Source organism: Acipenser ruthenus, chromosome 15 (genome assembly GCF_902713425.1).
Source record: "Acipenser ruthenus chromosome 15, fAciRut3.2 maternal haplotype, whole genome shotgun sequence".
NCBI lineage: Eukaryota > Metazoa > Chordata > Actinopteri > Acipenseriformes > Acipenseridae > Acipenser > Acipenser ruthenus.
The window spans coordinates 2,439,756-2,463,502 of NC_081203.1; the positions used below are offsets into that span (position 1 = coordinate 2,439,756).

General features: G+C 48.0%; 1 protein-coding gene across 1 annotated transcript in view; it reads left to right on the plus strand.

Moving 5' to 3' along the window:
• Positions 1–19: 19 nt before the first annotated feature.
• LOC117422495 (hemicentin-1-like) overlaps positions 20–23,747 on the plus strand; it is a 44,381-nt gene continuing 20,653 nt past the window's right edge. Inside the window, 31 exon segments of the mRNA XM_058986783.1 lie at positions 20–621; positions 2,907–2,977; positions 3,535–3,693; positions 3,952–4,074; positions 8,133–8,304; positions 8,713–8,819; positions 9,269–9,389; positions 9,582–9,845; positions 9,973–10,120; positions 10,214–10,335; positions 10,585–10,857; positions 11,212–11,353; positions 11,491–11,618; positions 11,918–12,031; positions 12,202–12,360; positions 12,955–13,149; positions 14,650–14,745; positions 15,346–15,473; positions 15,679–15,823; positions 16,175–16,287; positions 16,473–16,632; positions 16,742–16,901; positions 18,629–18,756; positions 18,990–19,235; positions 19,508–19,591; positions 20,100–20,291; positions 21,325–21,455; positions 21,935–22,082; positions 22,401–22,527; positions 22,936–23,093; positions 23,180–23,458. Of these exon segments, the coding sequence (XP_058842766.1) occupies positions 354–621; positions 2,907–2,977; positions 3,535–3,693; positions 3,952–4,074; positions 8,133–8,304; positions 8,713–8,819; positions 9,269–9,389; positions 9,582–9,845; positions 9,973–10,120; positions 10,214–10,335; positions 10,585–10,857; positions 11,212–11,353; positions 11,491–11,618; positions 11,918–12,031; positions 12,202–12,360; positions 12,955–13,149; positions 14,650–14,745; positions 15,346–15,473; positions 15,679–15,823; positions 16,175–16,287; positions 16,473–16,632; positions 16,742–16,901; positions 18,629–18,756; positions 18,990–19,235; positions 19,508–19,591; positions 20,100–20,291; positions 21,325–21,455; positions 21,935–22,082; positions 22,401–22,527; positions 22,936–23,093; positions 23,180–23,458 (4,861 nt within the window). The 5' untranslated portion in view covers positions 20–353.

Below are 23,747 nucleotides of genomic sequence, written 5' to 3' on the forward strand. Positions count from 1 at the left end.
CTGATCAGTTTACTGTTGTTTTTTTTCTCCAGGGGATCACTGAAGCGAGGGCTTCAGCTCAAGTGAACTCACTGTTTGGGACTTTGTCTTGAAAGTCGCAGCTGTTCGGTTGACCGCAGACGCCAAATAATTGCGTGGATTCCATTAGAACCTTAGAACGCGCTTCTATGTTATAGTTAAACATTGTTGAGTGTTTTATTTCATTAATTTTTTTGTTTTCTGGTACCGCTACTTCGCTAAGGTTACCAGTACATTCCAGAACGAATACGTCTTTATTTATTACAGCACTGCAAAGGTTTTACTTTATTTATATATTCATTTCTCTCCGGTTTACCCTCCGATGCGGTAAGGCGATGGGTTGCCTCTGGACTTTATGGTGCGGGCTTGCGCTGGTTTTTACGCACTGCTGTTGTCCTCACGCCCTCGCTGTGCCCCGGCTCGGCTCGGACCCCAGCCCGGCTGAAGGTGCTTCTAGCCTGGCTTTCGTGTTCGATGTGACCGGCTCCATGTACGACGATCTCCAGCAGGTGGTGGAAGGTGCGTCCGGAATCCTGGAGAAATCTTTGAGCCGGAGGAGGAGACCCATTCAGAACTTCGTCCTCGTACCTTTCCACGACCCAGGTGGGAGCTCCGGGTGACTAATGCAAGGAGTGTACAAGCCCCTTATAAAAGTGTCCTATAGTAAAAGCATAGCAAACTGAAAAAAAGCTTAGAGAACTCATAAGCATTAAAAAAAATAGCGAGGTATGGTAAAGCATATTAATAAATACGGCAAACCTGGATAAATGTTAATATTACCCTGGGAAAACCATGGGGAATAAAATGCAAAAATGCCGTATTTCCTATGCTTGTGAATATGCTTTGTGTAGTTAACACCGAATAACCGCAGCTACGCTTGTGAGCACTTCATTAAACTAAGATGTTAGTTTTATTTACTTCAGTGCTGGTGTTGATTATAGATATTGGCCCCCGCTTTTTAATGAACTAATCATGAAAATATTTCACTCAGCAACAGCACGGGGCTTTCCCGGCGGGCAGTAATTCAGCACAGTAATTTACATAATGCTGTTATGCGCACAGGCTTACGTGATTAAAATTACATTACAGTCAAATTAAAACAACATTAAAACAAGTTAAATTAAAACCTAAAGGAAACGCTACGTCTGGTGCATATATACGTGCGTGCGCGGGTGTGTTCTACAGGGTGATTAGAAGGTAAGTCTGCTTCCATGGCCACTCCTGGATCTCAATCCAGTTGAGCACCGTTTGGCATGAACTTGAACCACACAGTGTTCATGCTGATCCTCTGCCTGCCCCTGTGCACCAAATGCATGAAATCTGACTGAATGGATGAACATCTTTGGAGACACCTTCCAACAGCTTGTGGAGTCTGTGTCACGTGGTGTCAAGGCTGTGATCGGGGCAAGCCGTGACCCAAACCTGCAGTGTACGTTACAATAACGACACCCCGTCCCCAGACGTGCAAACACCCCCACTCCCCACGAGAGTGTCCCCGAATCTGGGCTCAGAGCGACTGTATCGGAAATGAATGCACTGCAGGGACTGGAAATGACTACAGAGGAAGCAGGGTTATGAATAAATCCCCTGTGAAAGGTACGCTAGTCAGCGTGGAAATTGTTGCAAGCTGGCCTGGTAGCAGAGCTTCCCCCACCCCAGGGACCAGAGTCTTGGGCAGGGGTATTAGTCAGGGTCTGTCTGGCTGGTGAGACAGGATGCATGAATTATACCCCCTGGAGCTCTCGGAGCAGCAGACGCTGCGTTTGCTTACATTAAATAATTCATGAATGGGGGAAAATTGACTGTATTTATTAAGTGTCTTAAAGTATGAAAACTGCTGTAGGGAGAAACCATGATACGCATAAACATTAGACTATGGTGCCTTGTGGTCAGAGCTGAGGAGGCAGTGTGTCTTAATTGTTGGAGCTGAGGGACTGGGAAGCAGGCAGCAGTGTGGCCTAGCTGTTAGAGCCCAGGGAGTGGGAGGCAATGTGGTCCAGCGGTGAGAGCCCAAGAACCGGAGAACAGTGTGACCTAGTGGTTTTATTCTGGAGAACATACGATGCTTGCTTTGAAGTGGCCCTACCCAGGAATGTTTTTAAAAGCCGATTTTCTTTAGGTATCGTTTTAGGAATTCAGCCTCCTCTCTCGCACCTATTAATCCTTTAAAACTCCAGACATCTTGAGTTTTTCCAGACTGCGTTATCATGTTGTATATCTGAGAGCATTCCTGGAAGACAGGAAGAGTTGACCAACCTACTCGGAGGAATTCTGCACAGAGCCATGCGCTGTCTAGGACGAGGGAAGCTGAGATATATCCAGACCCCTTTGCTCTCTCCTGTTCTTTAATATCCATTTATCCTGCTTGGAATCGCCAGGTCTGCAGTCCCTGTTGAGCAGCATATAAATCTTGCTGGGCTCGCTGGGTGTCTGCGTGCAGCCTGGGTGAAATACTGGGCCTCAGGGAGGAGGGGAGGGAAGGGGGAGCGCTGATAAAGTGCACCAGTTATTAAACCAACACTGCTTGAAAGCATTCACAGATGAAATTGACCATTTTCATTTTCCTTGCTGCAACAGTGAGCATGCACATGATATCAAAAAGATCTGCAAGCTATATCAATGCGCACATGGCATCTGAAATTCTGTATTGCACAGAAGAGTGTTTCTCCCTGATTGGAAGGTAATTTGATTACCCCAATACCTTACTAATTCAAAATTCTTTTCAGCCCATTGGAAAAATGAAAGAATATTGATAGTTTGAACGAACATTCGATGAAGGAAACCCCACGTTTGGTCAGGATTTGCTAAACAGGAACCTCAACAGAACTGATGAAGTGCTGAAGCGTTTTCTCTTGGTTAATTCCTGTGCGTGTCTTTGTGTGTTTCAGAGATTGGCCCCGTATCGATCACCACTGACCCTGAGCAGTTCCAGCGGGACCTGAGGGAGCTGTTTGTGCAGGTGAGTGGATAGAGAGACAGACCAGTGTGTCAGACAGAGCCGTGCGATCAAGGCGCAGTCTGACAGCAGCCAGTACCCTCCGCGGCTCACTCAAGCCTGGGGTGTTGGACGATAGCTGCAGGGCCTCTGGGAGATGAGCTGAGAGAATCATCCAGCTGCTGACTGACACAGAACAGGAGTAGGCTGACTCTCAACTCCCTCATCACCCCCTAAACCAGGCGAACCCCTCTGTGGCTGTCTGGCTAAGGCAAACCTGCTGGGGCAGTATTGATTTAACCAGTGAAGCTGCTGTGATGATCTTAAGACGATAGCAATCCTGCACAAAATCGCTCACTATCAGTTTCTTCAGTTTTTATGGCCCCTTCCTTCCTTACTAATGTTTAAGAGTCTTTTTCTTAATCATACAGTATTGTTTTTTTTTTACACATATTAAAACAGCCAGCAACCGTCGAAAACAGCTTTGTGAATATCAAGCTGCATTTGATCCATTAAAACAGAATGCGTTAATGTGTTTGTGAGCAGGGCCTGTAGTCTCTTATGCTGGTTTCTCTCCTCAGGGAGGTGGGGACTGCCCTGAAATGAGCGTGGGTGCCATCAAGAAGGCTCTGGAGGTCTCCTTCCCAGGGTCTTTCATCTACGTGTTCACTGACGCCCGGGCCAAGGACTACCGGCTCAAACAGGACGTCCTGCAGCTGGTACAGCTCAAACAGTCCCAGGTAGAGTGCACATGTATTAGAACACCTCAGGATTTGTCATGTTTTATATACATTCGCAAATTACCCCAAATCTTTAACCTAATCTTAAAGCCATTATCAGACTGCAAAATCACTATTCAGTTCCACCAGCAGGATGACTGAATGAATACTCTCTCTATGACAGTGATGCTGTTCAGGGTGTCTGTAGAATCTGTAGGCTGCGCTGCAGTGCTTGTGTGTCTGATGGAGAGACGGTCGTTGTGTTGGGTCTCTGTGCAGGTGGTGTTCGTGCTGACGGGAGACTGTGGCGATCGCTCCCAGCCGGGGTACAAGGCCTACGAGGAGATCGCAGCCACCAGCTCCGGACAGATCTTCCATCTGGACAAGCAGCAGGTCGACGAGGTGAGAGCTCAGGGGTCAGGGGTCACACAGGGGTCACCGTTCACGTTTCAGATCCCTGGAAAGTTTCCCTCTCCCTCTCCTCACAGATTACTTTTACCTCTCTCTCTTTCTCTCTTTTTTCTCTCCTTCTCCCGCCAATAAATGTAACTTTGCCAGAATGCTGCAAAGTACCGATCACACTTCTGCATGGGGTCATGCGTCGTTCTGCAAACCAAAGTATCCAAAATACTGCGTTATAGTCCCAGTACATTTCTGTAAGGGACCATCTTACTAGTGTGTTTTATCAGTTCCCCCAGTTCTGTCTTTGCTCGCTTTATGTTTTGAACACTGACAGCAATGATCGATTGTCAGACAGTGTAAATGAGAGCTCTGTGGCCAGCGAAGCCGGGGGGAGGGGGGGAGGGAGGGAGGGAGGGGGGGAGAGTTGTTAACACCTTCTTCAAAACAATAACACCACGACCTTTGAAGTTTATTGGGATGTCTTTTCCCTTCCAGAAACTCCAGAACCCCCCCACACACCCCCTCCCCCCCAGTGCAGCTGTTGATCCATGGGATTTGAATGCTGCTTCACGACTGTAAAACTCTGCAGCGTTACACCATGAGAAAACTCCACAGTGCTGAGTTACAGATTGCCTGTGATGTTTTCCATCCATCACTTCAATTCAGCATGCCTCCCTGTGCTTTACTGTGCTTTTTAATATGGAAATATGTACCGCTAATAGGGATGCAGCAGGAACTCTAACATACTGATTTTAAGTCTATTCGGAAACACTTGACATTGTGTCACTAGTTACATAACAGTTACTTAGCAAGTACATGTGTACTTACTCATAGTTACAATGGTATTGTGCATAGTTACAATGTACTTCAAGTGTAAATCTTTTTGCATTGTATATGTAGCTACACAATTGTATCAGAAAAGGGGTTAGGGTTATATCCTGCAAAATGATTTACACATGTATTTACCAAGTAACTACTATAAATGCACAGTAATTAGAGATTGTAAGGTGTTACCATCTATTTTATATTTGACATATATTGCACAGTGCCACCCGGTGGATGTGTATTGTAACTACAGCACAGATCTCAATTTTCTAAACACCCCTCACATATTCACATGCCCTACATCGATGGGTGTGCAGTGCAGAGCCACATTTGAAGTGCTTGCGTGTTTAACAAACTGCTTTTACAGCCTCATATTTGGCTAGTATCAATGAGAACCCAAAATGCATTTTGTTTTAACAAACTCTCAATAATTACAGTCTCAGCCACGATCCAGCTGGCTTCTGAACGCAGAGCCAAGTTATGAACAAACAGGCGATTGTTACCCTGAGAATCCTTGAAAGGGAACTCTTAGATTTGATTTGTGCATTTCCTATTCGAAGGGCTTCTGTCGTTGTGTTTTGATGCTGATACACTTAAAGGAGTATTCGTTTCTTTGAATTTTTTTTTTAATGAGAATCTTCTTACACTTCTGCCTTTATCCGTGTATAGAAGCATCGTTTATTGCCCTTCAATCATTGTTGATTTATAAATAGCAAACTTTTCTCTTTCTTCATCTGTGCATGCTTGTGTATTACAAGATTTCTTCATGTTTTTGTTCTTTATCAATGCATCTGAAGAGAGAGTCCTGTGATTTACTTTAATACCATTCCTCTTTATATCTGAGCCTTGGAAAGTAAAATTAAAAAGCTGGGTTTAACTTGCTAGATGCAGACTTTGATCTTTTAGATGGGCAGTTCGGTCCTGGTAGTCGGTTGTATAAATTATGAATATTTTTGGTAGGATTAATATGCCGACATGGCACCTGGATTTGCAAACAGCCGTCACGGTATATATTTGAAAGATTCAAGTTCACCAATAAGAACTCACTTAACTGAGCTCAAAGTTTCAAGCCCGTTTCGTTGTCAAAGAGGAGAACTCTGTTACCCATCGAGGTGTGCAGAATCTCTGGGATTAGCGGTAAGTGGAAAGCAGACATGCGAATCCATCAGGGAGAATCACATTGCAACGTGTCTGGCTGCCAGCTTCCGTCTCGATAATAAAAGGGCGACACCCGAGGCTTTCAAATCAATCACTGGCCCTGGAATTGACATCATCGCTGGCCCCCTTTACTCATGTGCGGATGATGATCTGTTCAGAGATCATCCTCAGCACAATGGGCAATACAATCCAGGATCTGTGGACCGACTTCCTGTTAAAATCCATTACACGATGGGTCCGGGCCCATCTGACAAGTCAGGGGTCGTATTTCAGGGCTTCGGTGTGGTCTGTGTTTGGTCACCCCAGCACCCCCCTAATTGAAGGACTCAGGAGGTGTTTACTTGTGGAAAGGCCACACTGAGGTGTTGATTTGATCAGCCTCTGTACTCCGCTGGGATAAGCAATAGCTGTTTTTTTTTTAGAAAAAAAAGCATTTAGCATTTTCCAGCACTGGGGAATCCCCCAGAGTTGAATCTACTGCATGGTTATCCTAAAATAAGTGTTAGTGCAATCAGTGTGCATTCCCTGGGACTGTAAACGTGTGTAATAAACGTGTGTTCAAACCAGCCCCTTAGTAACCTAGCTACAACAGTACATACAGTTTAAATTGATGTTCCTGGCATTTAACCAAGCAACCACAAAAACACAATCAAAACTGTGGCCAAATAACTACAATTTGTACATAGTTATCTGGCCAATTGCTTACAATTGTAGTCATTTGGTCTAATGCCTGGTTTAGTAGAATGACTAACAAAAACACATTGCACATGCTGTTTACTGCATTAATAAAATCTCTTATTCAATATACACTTTCCTAATAATAATAAAAATAAATAATAATAATAATAACATTCAGAACCTCACGAAGTGTCTGTAAAAAATCTCAATAATTATCAATGTAAAAAGACCAAAGTCAGGTGCTTTGACATTTGAAAATGAATTGCTGGTCCATCTGGTAGCAATTCTTTTGAATTCCAGGTTCCTAATAAAGGCGTCTCTCCTTGTTCCGTACCTGTGAACTTCCATCTGAAGCTGATTCTAAAGCTGCTGCCCCCAGGCTGCCCAGCACATCTGGAATAGATTTCACAAGCGGAGACATTCATCTTGGAGTGTCGGGAACCAGCGCTGTCTGTCTGCCTGCTCAGCCGGGCACGCTAAATGCATTATTGTTCAGGACGGGAAGTGATATAGACTCTGTTTGCTGCTGTTCCCTATAAAATCACCCCCCCCCCCCCCCCCCCATTAACTTTCTTTTAAATGACAACAGGGTCATTTTCAAAACAGTACAAAAAGCACCTATTATCTAGTGGTGCAGTCAGGAACCAGTCTCTTAATCAGACAGGCAGTAATCGACTATAATCGATGCATTGACAACACTTTAGTATTCATACAGTCTCAGTGCACTAATTCCACCTTGCTCAGGCTTGCTCGGTCGCAGCCCCAAAGGTCAGATATGCTCATGCCTTTACCAGTATCTGTAAGTGCAGAAGCAACAATGATTCAGAACACATAGGGCAGTAAACAGAGGACTGGTTTCACACAGATCACACAATGGTGACGTTTCTCAGAATGAGTTGTAACAAGGGTCTGTGACCGTGTTTGTTCTGTCCTGTGGTTTAACCCATTCCTCACACTTCTTGCTGTTCCCAGTCGAGCCTGCATTGTGTCTGTCTAAGCCAGCTCTTTGGGTGGGCAACAAAACCGTGACTGCTGAGTTCAGAACCTTAAGAGACGGTGTCAGCTGTGAACACTAGCTGATTGTATCTCGTGTATCGCACCAGGTTTTAAGAGGCAGAAACAGATAGAAACCAAAGACAGATGTGCTCTGTGAAAAGCAGTCTCTCAATCCCCTGAGAAGTCAAACGTGCGGCAGGCAATCCAGCTGTTTCCACTTGTTATACACTGATTGAACCAAAGGTTAATGTGCGGTTCACATGCATTTATTAACCATGCGAGATTACCCGTGCAGTATTAGTGATATCTCTGAAGGTTGTATCTCTCCGATGTGGGTGGTATTGTGGTGCTTGTCTATTGTCCTGTTCCCTAATGCACTGTACTGTACAATGTCCTTTCAGGTGTTGAAGTGGGTTGAAGAGACGGTCCAGGCTATGAAGGTCCACCTGGTCTCCACTGACCACGAGAGCGGAGAGGAGAACGAGTGGTCAGTGCCCTTTGACCCCAGCCTGAAGGAGGTCACTGTCTCGCTGAGCGGCCCTGAGCCGGAGATTGAACTTCGGGATCCCTTCGGTACGCAGGAGTGTGTGCGTGTGCGTGTGCGGGTGCGTGTGCGGGTGCGGGTGCGGGTGCATGTGCGTGTGTGGGTGCGGGTGCGTGTGCGTGTGCAAACTCCAGTAATTGCTAAGCATTGTATTGTTAATGTAAGTTTCAGCAGTTTCACTTTTTTTTTTGCCCAAATCAAACCAAGCATGTAAACTGGGTGAATTCTCTCACCATCTTCCAGATACTCTGCACATTTGCTCGCTGTAGCAGTCCTAGACACCTGCTGGACAATAAATGCATGAACACTAACGCAGTGCATGTTTGTTTTCTTCAGGATCACTGCTCATCACAATACCAATGCATTTACCTCTCTGTATCCAACCATCTGCTGGTTCTCTGCCAGCCTCTCCAGTAACTTGCACTGTCTGTCTGCAGGCAGGAGGGTTGGGAAGGAGCTTGGCCTGACCGAGCTGCTGAACATCCCCAACTCAGCTCGTGTGGTCAGTGTGAAACACCCCCGGCCAGGCACCTGGACACTGAAGGTAGGGGGCAGCGTTGAGATGCAACGGGGGGGGGGGGGGGGGGGGGGGGGGTTCACGAGGCTCCAGGGTCACATTGCATTGCAGTGCATTCTGGTACATGTAGTCCTACATCACTATAGCAAAAAAGAGAAGGGAAAGGTATTTAATATAACGGCTCAAGCCACTGCTGCAGATCACAGAGTAATGCACAGGCAACAAGCTCTGAATCTAAACGATCTGTTTTCCGATGAAAGCAGGAAACAGTTACTGGAGAATTACTTTTGAGTGTGTAAGTGAACACGATTGTGGGACACTGTCTGCAGCTTCAGCGGAACTACACTGTAGCATTATGCAGCAGTAAACATATCAAGGAATTGTAGTGTTCAGTTCAGCACGGGTCCCTGTTTAACCCTCTTTTGCATGCCACGGGTTCAAGCCCTGACCGTCTTCCCCCCCCCCTCATGTTTTAGGTGCGCTGCAGCGGCCGACACACCCTGCGGGTCACAGGGGTCAGCCCACTGGACTTCAGGGCCGGCTTCTCCAGCCACCCCACCAGAGACTTTGCACAGACCAGAGAGCGGCCCGTTCAAGGTACTGAACTCTGTGCTGAATTGACACTTCCCATAATCCCCTGCTCAGGCACGAACGCCTGCCTTATACATCTGATCAACACCATTTGTTACAAAGAAATACGGGTAATGAATGAACAGGGCTTCACATCTCGGAGGAAGTGCATAAGATATGTAGGTGTGATTCCTGTGAAGCTCTTCCCTCTCTCTGCAGGCATCCCCGCCCATGTCCTGCTGAACTGCACTGGTCTGAGCCCCCCAGGTCACGTGTCTCGGATGGAGCTGCTGTCGGCTTCGGGGCGCTCTCTCCGGGCCCTCTCTGTGCTGCGGCCCCCTGACCGGGGCTCCAGCGGCCTCTGGAACATCCCGGAGTTCCGCTCGCCCTCGGAGAGCTTCTTCCTGAAGCTGAACGGGAAGGACAAGGACGGCTACAGCTTCCAGAGGCTGTCCTCTGTGTCCTACACCAACATCATTCCAGGTAAGTGGAATCTGGAGCCCCCTGGGCATCTTCCAATCTCTCAATCCAGTTAAGCATGTTTGAAATGAAAGTCAGCCTCAAAAAAAGTTGCTGCCCTGTTTCAGTGGTCCCCTGTTATTCTTTGCAGACCCTCCTGCTGTGAGCATGCCCAGTAGGATCCAGGGTTACTACCTGCAGCCGGCTGTGATTGGCTGCTCTGTGGAGAGCTCCGCCCCCTTCAGGCTGCGAGTCACCGGGAGGGGCGGGGCCAGGCTGGGGGAGGAGCGAATCTTTCAGTAGGTCTCAGTCACACCCCTATTTGTTTCAATGAGAGCGCTACAGCAGCACAATATGAAACCTCATCTCATCACTGTTTATTCCTCTTCCAGGGGCTCCGCCAACACCACCTGGGAGATTCCCAAAGTCTCCGGAAAGGATGAGGGATTCTATGAGTGCGTCGCTAGCGGCAACGCCGGAATGGGCCGAGCTCAGACCTACCTCTCTGTTAGCGGTTAGTGGAGGCTCTATTGGCAGGTGTTTCCATACCTCAGGCTGTATAGATCACAGGCGTTTAACTTCAAATCGAATTAAGATTCAATAGGAATGAACTGTCTGTCTCACACTACACAGTGATTACATTTGGGTATAAACTGTTGTAAGCTGCAGATTGTATCCATTTTCGATTAGTATGAGGACAGGAAGCATCAGTAAAATGTAATTAGCCACACCTCACTCTCTCTCTCTCTCGCTCCTCCTGCAGAGCCTCCCCCTGCTCTGGAGCTCCCCCGAAATATGACAGCTCCCCCTGGTGGCGTGGTGGTGCTGTCGTGCCAGGTGGGAGGCAGCGTGAGGTACAACCTGACGTGGCAGAGGGAAGGGGAGGAGGTGGGGGGCTGGACAGGCAGGGTGAGGATCCTGAGGAACTCCTCCCTAGAGATCGACCCTGTGACCCCCCAGGACGCCGGGCAGTACCACTGTGTCGCCAGCAACGACCAGGGAGAGAGCCGGGCTGCAGTGTGGCTGCTGGTGCCAGGTAAACATACACAGCTTTGCATCCACTTTCATCACATTCAACTGCTTGGGACTGCTGTTTAACATCATTTGAGAAAGGTCCTGTTACCTCTATGCCGTCTCTAGCAGGGTGTGATACAGTGCAGTATATCAGAATCCTCAGAACGTTCGTCCACCAATCAGGGAGCTCCAGTAGAGGGCGGTACCTCGCAGTAGTTGAAAGCAGAACATTAATTAAAAAACTAAATCTGTCGTTTTAAAGGGTTTCAATTGCAATAAAAGCAAAACAAACTGCTCTTAACCTTCCCTAGGAGGGGACTATTCCCCTAAAGAGCTGCCAGTGTAGTTGTTGAGTCGAGTGCGTGTGTCTTTGCAGAGCCCCCTCGTGTGCAGGTCTCCCCCCAGACTCAAACCTTCTTGCGGGGGGCAGAGGTGCGGGTCGCCTGCACCGCAGCGGGGTCCCCCACACCCCAAATCTTCTGGAGGCACGGAGACACCTTTGTTACACACAGCGGCAGGTAGGACACAAACCAGCTGAATGCTCTGTCGGTTTTATCAGCTTTTTTTGAGAAGACTGAATGAATGAGTCTGATGTCCGTCGCATGTTTCTTAATAATGTTGCAGCAGTTGTATTTCTTTTTGCTTTCCCCTACAGAACCTCAGTGTCTGAGCGCGGCATCCTGATCATCAAAGACGCAGCCCCAGAGCATGCTGGGAGCTACACCTGCCTGGCGTCCAATGATGTGGGAACTGACATGCAGAGAGCCACACTCAGCTACACCGGTGAGCTTGAAGAGACAGGAATGGGTTTGTAACCTCATCCCCTCCACACCCACAGATCTCACATTGTACAGAATTTACCATCTAATATTGTGGACCTGAAAACAGCCAGTTTGATGCTGGAGCTGCAAGAAATTTAAAAAGCTACAAAATACATTTAATACCAGGGGACCTTGGTGTAGCTGTAACCTGTCATCTCCCTACAGAGACCCCCTCTATCAGAGTGTAGCTGTAACCTGTCATCTCCCTACACAGAGACCCCCTCTATCAGAGTGTAGCTGTAACCTGTCATCTCCCTACAGAGACCCCCTCTATCACAGTGCTGAACCGCTCAGTGCTGGTGACTGCCGGAGAAGAAGCCATCTTGGAATGCAAGGCCGCGGGAGTCCCGCCCCCCCTGGTCACATGGTACAAAGGTAATGCAAACCTCACCTCAGCTCAGTGTCAGTAGAATTAGTGCTGGTGTTTGTATAGCTTCCCGGTTAAGCGTTTCAAACCTGTAAATAGCAAGGCCACCTGTCTATAGTGAGTACCGATGAATCAGTAAATGCGTTGTTGATAAATCACCTGTGTGTCTGTGTGCCAGGGGACCTGCTGGTGGGGACCCTGCCCCTGGTGGAGGAGGATGCCCGGCGCGGGACCCTGCGGATCGGGGGGGTGCAGGAGATGGACGCTGGGGAGTACAGCTGTGTGGCCAGCAGCCAGACCGGCACCTCTTCTGCCATGGTGGTCTTGAATGTGGGCGGTGAGTATAGAGAGGGAGCGAGGGAGAGGGAGACAGAGAGAAAGAAAGAAAGAAAGAGCCGCTTGCAAAGATAGAAATGTTGCACCTTGTGTCTCCAAATTGATATTACCAATTACATATATACAACTAATATGAATTAATAACCGCTAAATGAAATCTCCATGTCTCTTTCTCCAACTTAGAGTACCCGTGCCTATCTAGTTGATTCAGTTTATGAAGCAGTCTATATTTTCAATGACCGGGTCTATTATATACAGCACCAGATGTGCTCCCTGTATGCATTGATCACAGCAGGGAGCGCGTCTGCACCTCCAGACTCCTCCCTCTCTCCTGGGAGCTGGGCTGTAATTAACACAGTAAATCACAGGCTCCGCTCGTTCACACCACTTTAATGTGACTGTGGAGGAATGTGAGTGTGAGTCTCAGGCTGGGTGCAGCCAGGGGAGCCTCTCCTTTGTAAATCGCTCCCAAATGTTAACGACTTACCTCTGATCTGCAAATCAAAGAAGCCCGAGAGCTTTCAAATGCAGCCCTGTAAGATTTAGTCATTTTGCATATGACTTCCACAGTATACCTCTTGCCGTCTCTCCTCAGCCCCCCCTGAGTTCTCGGAGACCCCCGCTGACGTCACGGTGGAGGTGGGTCAGAACGTGACGCTGGCGTGCTCCGCTCGGGGGTACCCGGCTCCGCAGGTCACATGGCAGAGGCAGGACGGCGAGCCTCTCTACATCAAACCAGACTCGCTCAGCAACGTGTTCCAGCTGGAGACCGGAGCCCTCCTCATCGAGAGTGAGTCTGCAGATACAGTTCCCCGTGTCACCCTTTGAAAGGTTCACCATGGCCAATCTGCACGGGCAGTACCACTTCTGGATTTTCCACACACAGTGATAACACTATGTAACACAATTTTTGTTCCTGGGTAGTAAGTGTTATTTCCTAATTGCTTATGCCTCAAAAGTATAGAAAATGGCTATTATTCCCCACAAACTTTGCTTTTGTGACTAGGACAGTGATATTTTGAAATTGACCTATTTCCAATGAGAAAACGGGCGAATTTGTGTCTTTTCGTTCACATAAAGTCAGAAAAAAACAACATATGAATCCAAATTAACATGTATTTATACTAAAGTAATACAAAAATGACTACAAAAGATTTAGAAGTGAGTAGTTTTTCGAGATTTACGATTATACTGTAAATCACTTTCACGAATCAGCCCCCAAATGTAGTCTCCCATCATGTTCTCGTTATACTGTCCTTGGTAGCGGCGTTCAAAGTCCAGTATATCCTGGTGGAAGCGCTCGCCTTGCTCCTCCGAGTACGCTCCCATGTTCTCCTTGAATTTATCAAGATGAGCATCAAGGATATGGACTTTGAGGGACATCCTACAGCCCATTGTGCTGTAGTTCTTCACCAGAGTCTCAACCAGCTCCACATAGTTTTCGGCCTTGTGATTGCCCAGGAAGCCCCAAACCACTGCGACAAAGCTGTTCCAAGCCGCTTTCGCCTTACTAGTGAGCTTCTTGGGGAATTCATTGCACTCCAGGATCTTCTTTATCTGTGGTCCGACGAAGACACCGGCTTTGACCTTTGCCTCAGACAGCTTAGGGAAGAAGTCTTGAAGGTACTTGAAGGCTGCCGACTCCTTATCTAGAGCTCTGACAAATTGTTTCATAAGGCCCAATTTGATGTGCAGTGGTGGCATCAGCACCTTCCGGGGGTCCACCAGTGGCTCCCACTTGACGTTGTTCCTCCCCACAGAGAACTCGGTCCGCTGTGGCCAGTCCTGCCTGTGGTAGTGCGCCTTGGTGTCCCTGCTGTCCCAAAGGCAAAGATAGCAGGGAAACTTGGTAAAACCGCCTTGGAGACCCATCAGGAATGCCACCATTGCAGCCTCTTGATGCCATCTCAGAAAAATGCAGATATGTATCCACTTAGGCAGCTGGAACTAAACTGAACTGGTAGGCTTAAGGCCCCTGTATTTATACTACTATTTATATTACTGGAAAGTTTACTCAGCACTGAATCTATCTGGAATGTTCTGGAAAATAGGTAAATTTCAAAATATCACTGTCCTGGTCACAAAAGCAAAGTTTGTGGGGAATAATAGCCATTTTCTATACTTTTGAGGCATAAGCAATTAGGAAATAACACTTACTACCCAGGAACCAAAAAAAAAAAAATAATTGTTACACGGTGTAATGTGTCATTTAGGAGAACTGGAAACTGCAGAGAATCTTAACACAGCGAAATGATCCTTTGCAGTTAAACCCTGCGTGTTTTCTCCTCAGGCGTGTGGCTGGACGACGAGGGTCTGTATGTGTGTGAGGCTCAGAACCAGTTTGGGTTGATCCGCACAGAGGTCCGGATCACTGTCACTGGGCTTGGTCAGTATCTCTCTCCATCTGTCTGTGTGCAACAGCAATCTAGATCTTAGAAAGCGTGCTTCGTGGCGATGAAAACGAGACTGTTAGCGTAACGCAGAACAAAGATCGCCTAATATATCTATATTAGACATCTGTTCCAAACTCATCTCAAGCAGCTGCTAAAGCCGCCACTGTCCCTCCAACGGGACGAGCTTTGAAGTGGAGTGACGGGGGGGGGGGGGGGGCTTGGGTTAAGCATTAAAACAGACTTGTTGCATTTTTATACACTACCAGCATGACTGTGATCAATTATAATGTGTGTGTGTGTGTTTTGTTTGTTTGTGCCAGGAGGCGTGGTAGACTTACAAAGCGTTTTACGACAGAGTAATGAAATAAAACAGAAGTCCCATTTAATCCATTAAAGGAACACTGTTGAAATCAGCCAGGCACATTGCATAATGATTCTGGATGCCGTCAAATAGCAAACAGCTTACTGATATAGAAACTAATTAAGAAAGTCAGGACTCAAAGAGTGGTGATCACACTGTTTCTGCAACCATCTGGGAACCTCTTGTCTGTCTCTGATCCCTGTGTATAACTCCACCCCCTGTCTGTCCCCAGAGCCCCCCCTGCTGGCTGAGGTTGCCCCGGTGATCAGCACTCTGATTGGACGCTCCCTGACCCTCTCCTGCATGCTATTGGATGGCAACCCGCCACCCAAGAGACACTGGACCCACAACGGACAGCCTGTAAGATCAGCACCTGCGCGGCTTTTCGTTCCATTTCGTTTCAGCTTCAGGGTCTGGCTTTCGAAGTGAAACCTGTAAATCCAGGGCACTAAGTGTAAACCCTGTGCATTTGAAAACAGTTCTGCTCGAGGGTTCAGTGACAGTGGTTTGTGAGATCATCGAAACCCCCCTCCTCACCCCAGGTTATTCTCTTTTATCCTCTCAGGTGAGTGTGAGCTCCAGGGTCTCGCTGCAGAGCGATGGCAGCCTCTATATTGACAAGGTGTCTCAGGAGGATGCTGGGATATTCGTATGCAGGGCTGTGAACCTGGCCGGTTCGGCCAACGTCTCCATCGCTGTCAGCATCCCCGGTGAGGCGCTGTGTGGGAGGCTCGCCCCCTGGCTTGCTAGCACTGTTTGCCTCGGGCTGAGTCTGACGGTATCAAATGCCCCGAGGCAGAATCTCATTTTTTTTTTGTAGTGTTCTTAGTTTGAGCTGTTACTGTTTCAGCTGGACGACTGTTCCTTTCTTGTATTCCTCTCTGTGATTCCACTCTGTTCCACTCGGGTCTCTTCTGTAAATATCTGAATATCTCTGCCGTTTCCCTCACGGAATACATTTTCAATATATTTAATATCTATCTATCTATAAATATTATATTTTCAACTTATATAAAATACACGTCTGTTCCATTGACTTGTGGTTCTTTTCTCCATTGTAGCGGTGCCCACTATCAGCTCTGGCCCCTCCCACTACATCACCAACGAGGGCGTGGCTGTTACCTTGTCATGTGACTCCACCGGGGAGCCTAAACCGACCACCGTCTGGTCAAAGGTATGGAGCTGAAGCGTAGAACGATGATGTCATTAAACCTGCAAAACGAACCGGGATCAACATGCAACAGAAATGTGTTAGGAAGGAAAATAGGCTGGTGATCCACCTCCCCCTGGCTTCAGCAGCTTGGTGTCAGCCTAGGTGGGTGAAGTATAAGCCCCTGTCTTTTTCTCTTCTCTCCCCAGGGCAGGGAGGCCATTCGCTGGCACAGCTCGCGGTACCGCGCGGACGCCAGCGGGAGTCTAATGATCCCCAGTCCGGGCGCGGAAGACTCTGGTGTCTACGTGTGCACTGCTACCAATCCGGCGGGGTACGCCAGCAGGGAGATGCAGCTCAGTGTGAACAGTAAGAGGTTTTCTCTTCAGTGGGGGTTGGTCAGTGATTGTGCATGAGGGGTGCAGGTGGTGTGCTGTATTGCTTGCTAACTGCTTTGTTCATGGTTCTTATTATCCAGCCAAGCCCAGGATTGGAGGAGGGAGGAACCTGACCGAGCCAATCAGAATCTCAGCAGCGGTGGGGTCAGAGGTGACGCTTCCTTGTGAGGTGCAGGGAAGCCCCACCCCCTTAGTGACCTGGAGCAGAGACGGATACCCCGTCCCCCCAATCACAGAACGGTAAGGAGCAGTGATGTCACAAGCGGATGTAACTGGCTGGTTAAGCGGTTCCAAGAGGAGCTGAGAGTTTCTAACAACGTCTAACACTGTTTCAACCTGGAACCCGGATTTCATTGATCCCCAGGGAACGCAGGAATCTACAGTTAATGAAATCGAGTCTTCAGAAAAATGTTCACAACTGCAAAATCTGTAATTCCATACAAATTCACCCGTAACCCCCACCAAAAACAGGTAACCACGAGATTCTGATTCCAAGGAGTGTCCTTACCAAATCACAGCTGACGGAGTGGTCCCCAAGATATAACTAAAATACACCAATAAAAATGTGCGTATGACACCAAGCGGGTGTTAAGAGATTAGCCGGGGAGTGAAGTGCAAAGCTGTTTGGGGTTTTGTTGCACTTCCTTAGCTGTGAGAGATGATCAAACCATCTGTCAGAGAAGGCAGCCAGACCCGTGTCCCTCAGTAATTTAGAGGCGTGGCAGCGCGGGATGGAAACACAGGCGCTGCTGGGAAATGGAAAGACTCTCGTCAGGAACCGCAGGACGGAACATTCTCCCAGTCCCGCGGGAGAGCTGGGGTCCCGGGCGACAGCACAGTCCATTGAGTTTTACAAGGAAAACCAGAAGAGTTTAGCACTCGTGCTTCAGAGAAACGCATTGAAAGCACATCGCAGCTCCCTGATCAGGAAACGACGGAGTGAACGCGTGCCATTGCACAGATACCCCCCCCCCCCCCGCTTGAAAACAAGATGTTTTTCAAGTTGTTTTGCCAAATCTACTAGTTTTTTAATTAGATAACCAGGTGAGTTGTATGTCCCTGGTGTGTTTGGAAAGAGCCACTCACTCAAAGCAAGACGAGAGAGAGAGAGCTGTCAGTTTTGGAGCATTTCAATTTTGCAGCCTGCCATTCTTTTACTATGCATGTAATATGGCCTTTTTTCTGGCCTTTGCTATGCTTTTACCATGGATGACTACAGTAACCTTTTCCATGGGTATTATCTATCTATCTATCTATCTATCTATCTATCTATCTATCTATCTATCTATCTATCTGTCTATCTATCCCTGTGAACACAGCTGAGAAAGAATTCTAGTCGAAACATCTGTCACTGGATTTTTACAAAGTTGTTTTTTGTTAGTATGTTGAGGACGATGCTGTGTTTTATAGTCGTGGATGACACGGTTCCCAGTCTGCTCTCCAGTTGAATAATAATACCTCATTAAGCAGTGACCCTCTTCGCCTCCCTAGCAGTATATTTTCCTTCTTGCCATCTGTTTTCCTCTTTCGAGTCCTGGCTTGTTTTGCAGTGGCTCCTCCGGAAAGCAGTAAGCAGGGGGATGCAGTGGGGCGGCCAGGACTGGAAACCCAACACCCCAGCTCTCCCCTAGAGCACTTAGACACGGTGTGCTGGTGGCTGCTGGAGACGCAACAATGGCGAACGAGTGCCTAGGACCACCATCGCCGTCATCACCATAGCCAAAAACATACTGCATTGATGTGGCCAACGTTCAGGAGACGTTGCTGAAAACGTGCTCAAAAAGTGCATCGAAATTCATCACTTTCACAATGCAACATCTCTTCAGAGATCTGGCCTCCTTCTGGATTTATTGAATACCTGCCGATAAAGACTTCTTAAAAGCAATTCCCAGTAGGAATATCGGACGCGCCTCTGTTGTGTATTTCTGTGAAGGTAATTAGTCATGGATCCTGTCTTGTTTCCTCAGGTTCACAGTCCTGTCCTCTGGGTCTCTGAGGGTCAGTGATTCCAGAGTGACCGACAGCGCGGAGTATAAATGCTCTGCGGTCAATCCTGCTGGGAAGACCAGCCTCACCTACAGACTGCATGTTCAAGGTAGGAACGAGGGTCTGGTTATATTCCTGCCTACATTTGAAAGTGGTTTTTGTTACATACAGTGAAACTTTTTACTGCTTTAAGGTCACTTCTATATACAGTCCCATTTAGCTCCGTTTTACAGCAGTGTACAGCCACTCCCTTATTCAATGCTAGGACCACAATCTGCAGTCTTAAATGCACCTATATACTGTTATAAAGACCCCTTTGTTTGACCACTCCCTTGGTTTCAGTCGCGCCCAGAATCCAGCCAGTGCCCCGCCTCCTGAAGGCTGTGATTGGTCAGGAGCTCACTCTGCCATGTGAGGCCTATGGAGAGCCCGCCCCTCAGATCAGCTGGTTCCGGAACGGGGCCCCCGTGGGGGAGGGGGGGTCCCTGATTATCAGAGAAGTCGCGCACTCGAGTGCGGGGGAATACCACTGTGTGGCGCTCAATAGCGCCGGACAGGAGGCCCTGGAGGTGACCCTGGAGGTCTTGGGTATGTGTGTGCCCTGGTATTGCTTTCTGAAAATATCCAATAATAACATCAGACAGTTACTGAGCAGACACAGATCCATACAGTTCAAGACTGGCAGCTTCACTCTCATGCCATAAAGAGAGCTGCTAGGATATGAAACTCCTTCATAGGAGTAATGAGGAGTAAGTAAGTGGTCAGAGTGGGGGAACGCATGCAGTATAGTGGAGTGAATTAGAAACGCTATCCTGATTCAGTGGACCCTTCACTGATGACACAACCCTTTATCCTGACAGAGCCCCCGTCCTTTGCCGATGTTGGTGATGTCATCGTAGAGGAGCTAGTGAAGAAGAGGGTGACTCTCCCCTGTCCTGTGCAAGGTAGGTGTGTGGCAATACAGGCTCAGTACAGGGTAATTATATCCCCCCCCCCTCCTTTTTCTCCCCAATTTGAAATACCCCATTCCACTGCAACCCACTTCCCAATCTGGAGCGCTGCCAATCAACAGTCAACCTCCGACCCACATTCCTGCCTCTTTTCAGCGAGATTATCTACAGCATCCATGGAGTACCCAGTTTCACTTTGTTTAAATAGACTCGAGTCTGCAGCCCGAGGTTTCTCTGTGTTGACGAATGGTCCTCATGGAGACTGTAGAGCGAAGTTCTTTTTGGGCAACAGCACCAAGTTCCTGCCTCTTTCTTTATCCCTTCCTGCTGAACTGCGTTTATATTGACGGTTGTAAATGTAATCTATCTGTAAACTAAGAGAAGCAGGTGTTTTTTTCGCACATAGATGCATGCATTTGCTGATGGGCGCCACAGTGTAATAGAGCTTCCTCATTGGCTCGGTGCCTTTCTGACTCTCTTTTGCCCCGCCCTCTCCCTACAGGTTCACCCACCCCTGCGGTACGCTGGTTTAAAAACGGACTGGAGCTGTCCGACAGCCAATCAGGACTCTCCACTCGGGAGGACGGATCCCTCGTGATTGGCTCAGCCAAGACCAGTCACAGCGGAGAGTACAAATGCATAGCGACCAATGAGGCGGGGTCTGCCGAGAGGAGAAGCAGGCTGAGTGTGAACGGTGAGGAGGGGGGGTGGGGTGGGGCGGGGGCGGGCTGTCTTCACTATCATTGCATTCAGTGGCAGCTCTTAACCGGAACAATGGTTTTAGGGAAACACAAATGTATGCAGAGCAGGTTTGGGAGGCAATCTTAATCTAATAATGCACTTACTTACCTGTACTGGTAAATCTAAAGGCAGTGTGTGAATGCTCATTCTCACAGATCCACTGGAATCTCATGCTGTGGAATTAAAACTCGCAAGTTCTGGCAGGTTTGTTTTTTTACTAGAAGAACAAAGGGTGCTTGTTTGAAGTCAGTGACTGAGTGATGAAGTCCTGAAGCTAGTTAATGGTGAGGTCACTGTGAAGGACTGGGGTCAGAAATAGGCTTGCTTTGAACAGTGAGGAAGGAATCTCTCTCTCTCTCTCTCTCTCTCTCTCTCTCTCTCTCTCTCTCTCCACTCCTCCCTCTCTCTTTAATTGTTATCTTTTTTTTACTGCTTCCTCGTTTCAGCTGTCTCGCTCTTTTTACAATCTCTTTGAACCTTCTGCTTTCTGTTCTCCTCTATCCCTCATCCTTTCTAGTTTTTCTCTTCTTTCTCTCCTCGCTCCCCAGCCCCTTCTACCTCTGTTTATAAAAATATATTACTGAAAACTACTTCATATAATCAACAGAAAAAAAAAAAATGTAGATAAGTTTTCCATTCTGTGAGCAATTCTCAATGCACAATGAAGTATGTTTTGCAGTTTAAAATAATCAAATGGCATTGCTTCAGTAGTTTTAACAAAGCAGTTCTTTCATTTAGTATAGGTAGGGCTTCATCCCATTTCTCTTTCATTTCTGTTCGCATTCCTCCTCACCCTCCTCCTTCTCCTCCTCCTCCTCCTCCTCTCTGTCTCTCTTCTCTTTCTCTCCTCCTTTTCCCTCCCCTCTGCCCAACAGCACTACAGTCTCCTATATTACACTACAGTATATCCCGCAGCATACTAGATGAACCTGAGTGTTTTGGGTGGTTTCTATAGTATTGTTTTACATGCCTTTCTCCTCCGTCAGTCCCTCCAGAGATCCAGGAGGATGGGCAGCCCTTGAACCGGACCGTCTCCCTCCACCAGTCCCTGACCCTGGGCTGCGAGGCCTCGGGGACCCCCTCCCCAGACATCACCTGGCTCAAGGACGGCCAACCAGTAAGGCTCAGCTCTTATCCCTGCCAGGCCAATCAAACAAGCCAGAGCTGGCAGCACAGTGCCACCTAGTGGACATGCACAGCACAGCTGCTTTTTTCCTCATACATTTTATTAAAACACAGATAAGATTTATACATTTTCTGATCTCCAAGAAAATCTCTTTACGACGCGGTCCCCTATACATGTTGTACGTACATGGTCCTCTCGCGCTCCCCTGTCCTTTCTACATACGTTCTTTCAAATTTCTGAATAGCCTCCAGAATTGAAGCAATAATTAAACCCCACAATAAATTTGGTCAGAATGTAACCTCTGGAAAAATATTAACTTTGTTCATATAATGGTATACCTTACATCATCTATGAAGCATCAAGAATGACACCTTGGATGAGCTGTATACCCCTTACTGTAACACACACAGGGAAAGAATGCGGCCGCTGTTTATATTTATATTTGAGGAATTCCTTTCCTTTGTCTCCAGATTCCGGAGTCCTCTGGGATTTGGATGCGGAATGGGGGCGGGACTCTCCGAATCCTCCGGGTCCGAATGGAAGACGCAGGGCGGTACTCCTGCAGAGCTGCCAGCAAGGCCGGGGAAGCAGAGAGGCGCTTCCACGTGAGGGTGCAAGGTGCGGGTTGGAACGGAGAACGTTTTCAAGAGCCCCGTTAGAGGATTACATCCAGAGCCTTTGCTCCAGCGTGTGTACAAGTAAACGCTGTGATAACACGTTGTAACTGTCCAAAAAAAACAAATACATTATCAATCTCTTATGAGTTATGATGAGTCCAGACACAGAACATTATGAACATTATGCATCTGGGCTGCTCCAGTAGAATAACAACGAGGAATAACACACTCCCACGACTGCAGCTCCTGGGCTCCGGTGTTATCTGTTTAGCCTTTGATGATCCTGGCATACTTGACTCAACGCCATCTCTCTCCCCAGCTCCTCCGGTGATCTCCAGGACGGGAGGCACCCAGGACTTGTCTGTGACGATCGGCCAGGAAGTGGAGTTCCACTGTCGGGTCAGCGGGCTTCCCCTTCCCCTCATCGAGTGGAGCAAGGATGGAGAGTGAGTGTGAAAGCTAGCGAGCAGGATGGGGCGCGTCAGTGTCCCCTCTAAATGGCAACCTGATCACTAAAGGGGAACCAGCTGGTTATCAATTTGCAGGCTGTTTCAGGTGTAGGTGCACATCTCTCAGTGTCTGAGATAATTGATCCAATCAGTCATTTTTAATGTAGAATTTACAATAAGAGTCCTGTTCTTTGCATGGAGAAAGATCCATGTTAATATAAAGCATTAGGGTTCCATTTAATGCACAGTGTAAATACTGGCATACTATAACTCTGGGAATTATATGACCAAGTAGTTTGGTTATATTTTTGTTTTTCTCTTCATTCAAGACTGGAAATGCCTATGTTGCCCGTTCTTCTAGTTTGATCTCTCTCTCTCTTTCTGCCCCCCATCCCCTCTCCGCAGGGTGCTGTCCCGCCAGGGTGACCCCCACGTGCTGTTCTCCGAGCAGGGTCAGGTGATGAAGGTGAAATCGGCCCGACTGAGGGACCAGGGCAGGTACCAGTGTCTGGCCATCAACGCGGCTGGAAAGCAGGCCAGGGACTTCAGACTCACTGTGCACGGTAATTCATTCAAAAAACAAGAACTGAAAAGGGTCAGTTAACCCCAACTCTTCAGAAACGGATTCTAATCAAACCCTGATCCCCAGCCCCTCCCAGTATCCGCGGAGACGGCGAGAGGTCGGAGGTGTTGGTGGTCCAGGGCAATCCCACAGTCCTCTCCTGTGAGGCTGAGGGAATGCCTGCCCCCAGCATCACCTGGCTGAAGGAGGGCCGGCCAATCGTGTCGAGCGCTCGGGTGAGCTATGGTGATGGGGGGCGGGCCCTGCTGCTGGGGGCGGTCCGGGACGATGACGCGGGACTCTACACCTGCCGCGCCTCCAACTCCGCGGGGTCCTCTGAGAGGAGCTACTCACTCAGGGTGCTGGGTAAGCAGGACAGTGCAGGGGGGAAGGCAATACAGAGCAAAGGTTCGCTTTGTTGAAGTAAGTAATGGTGATCTCAACTTCGCACCCAGTGAACATTACTCCACAGTAGGGGTGTCCAATCACAGCCACTCCAGGGTTAACAGGTAAATTGAGACAATTAACTACTTCAGGAGGTTTGATTGTTTCGATTAAAGAACAGGGTTGGAACAAAGACCGGGAGCATATAGGTAAGAAGCTCAGGTGTGTCTTATTAAACTCCTAGTAATGGATCAAACTGCTGTGCAACGGG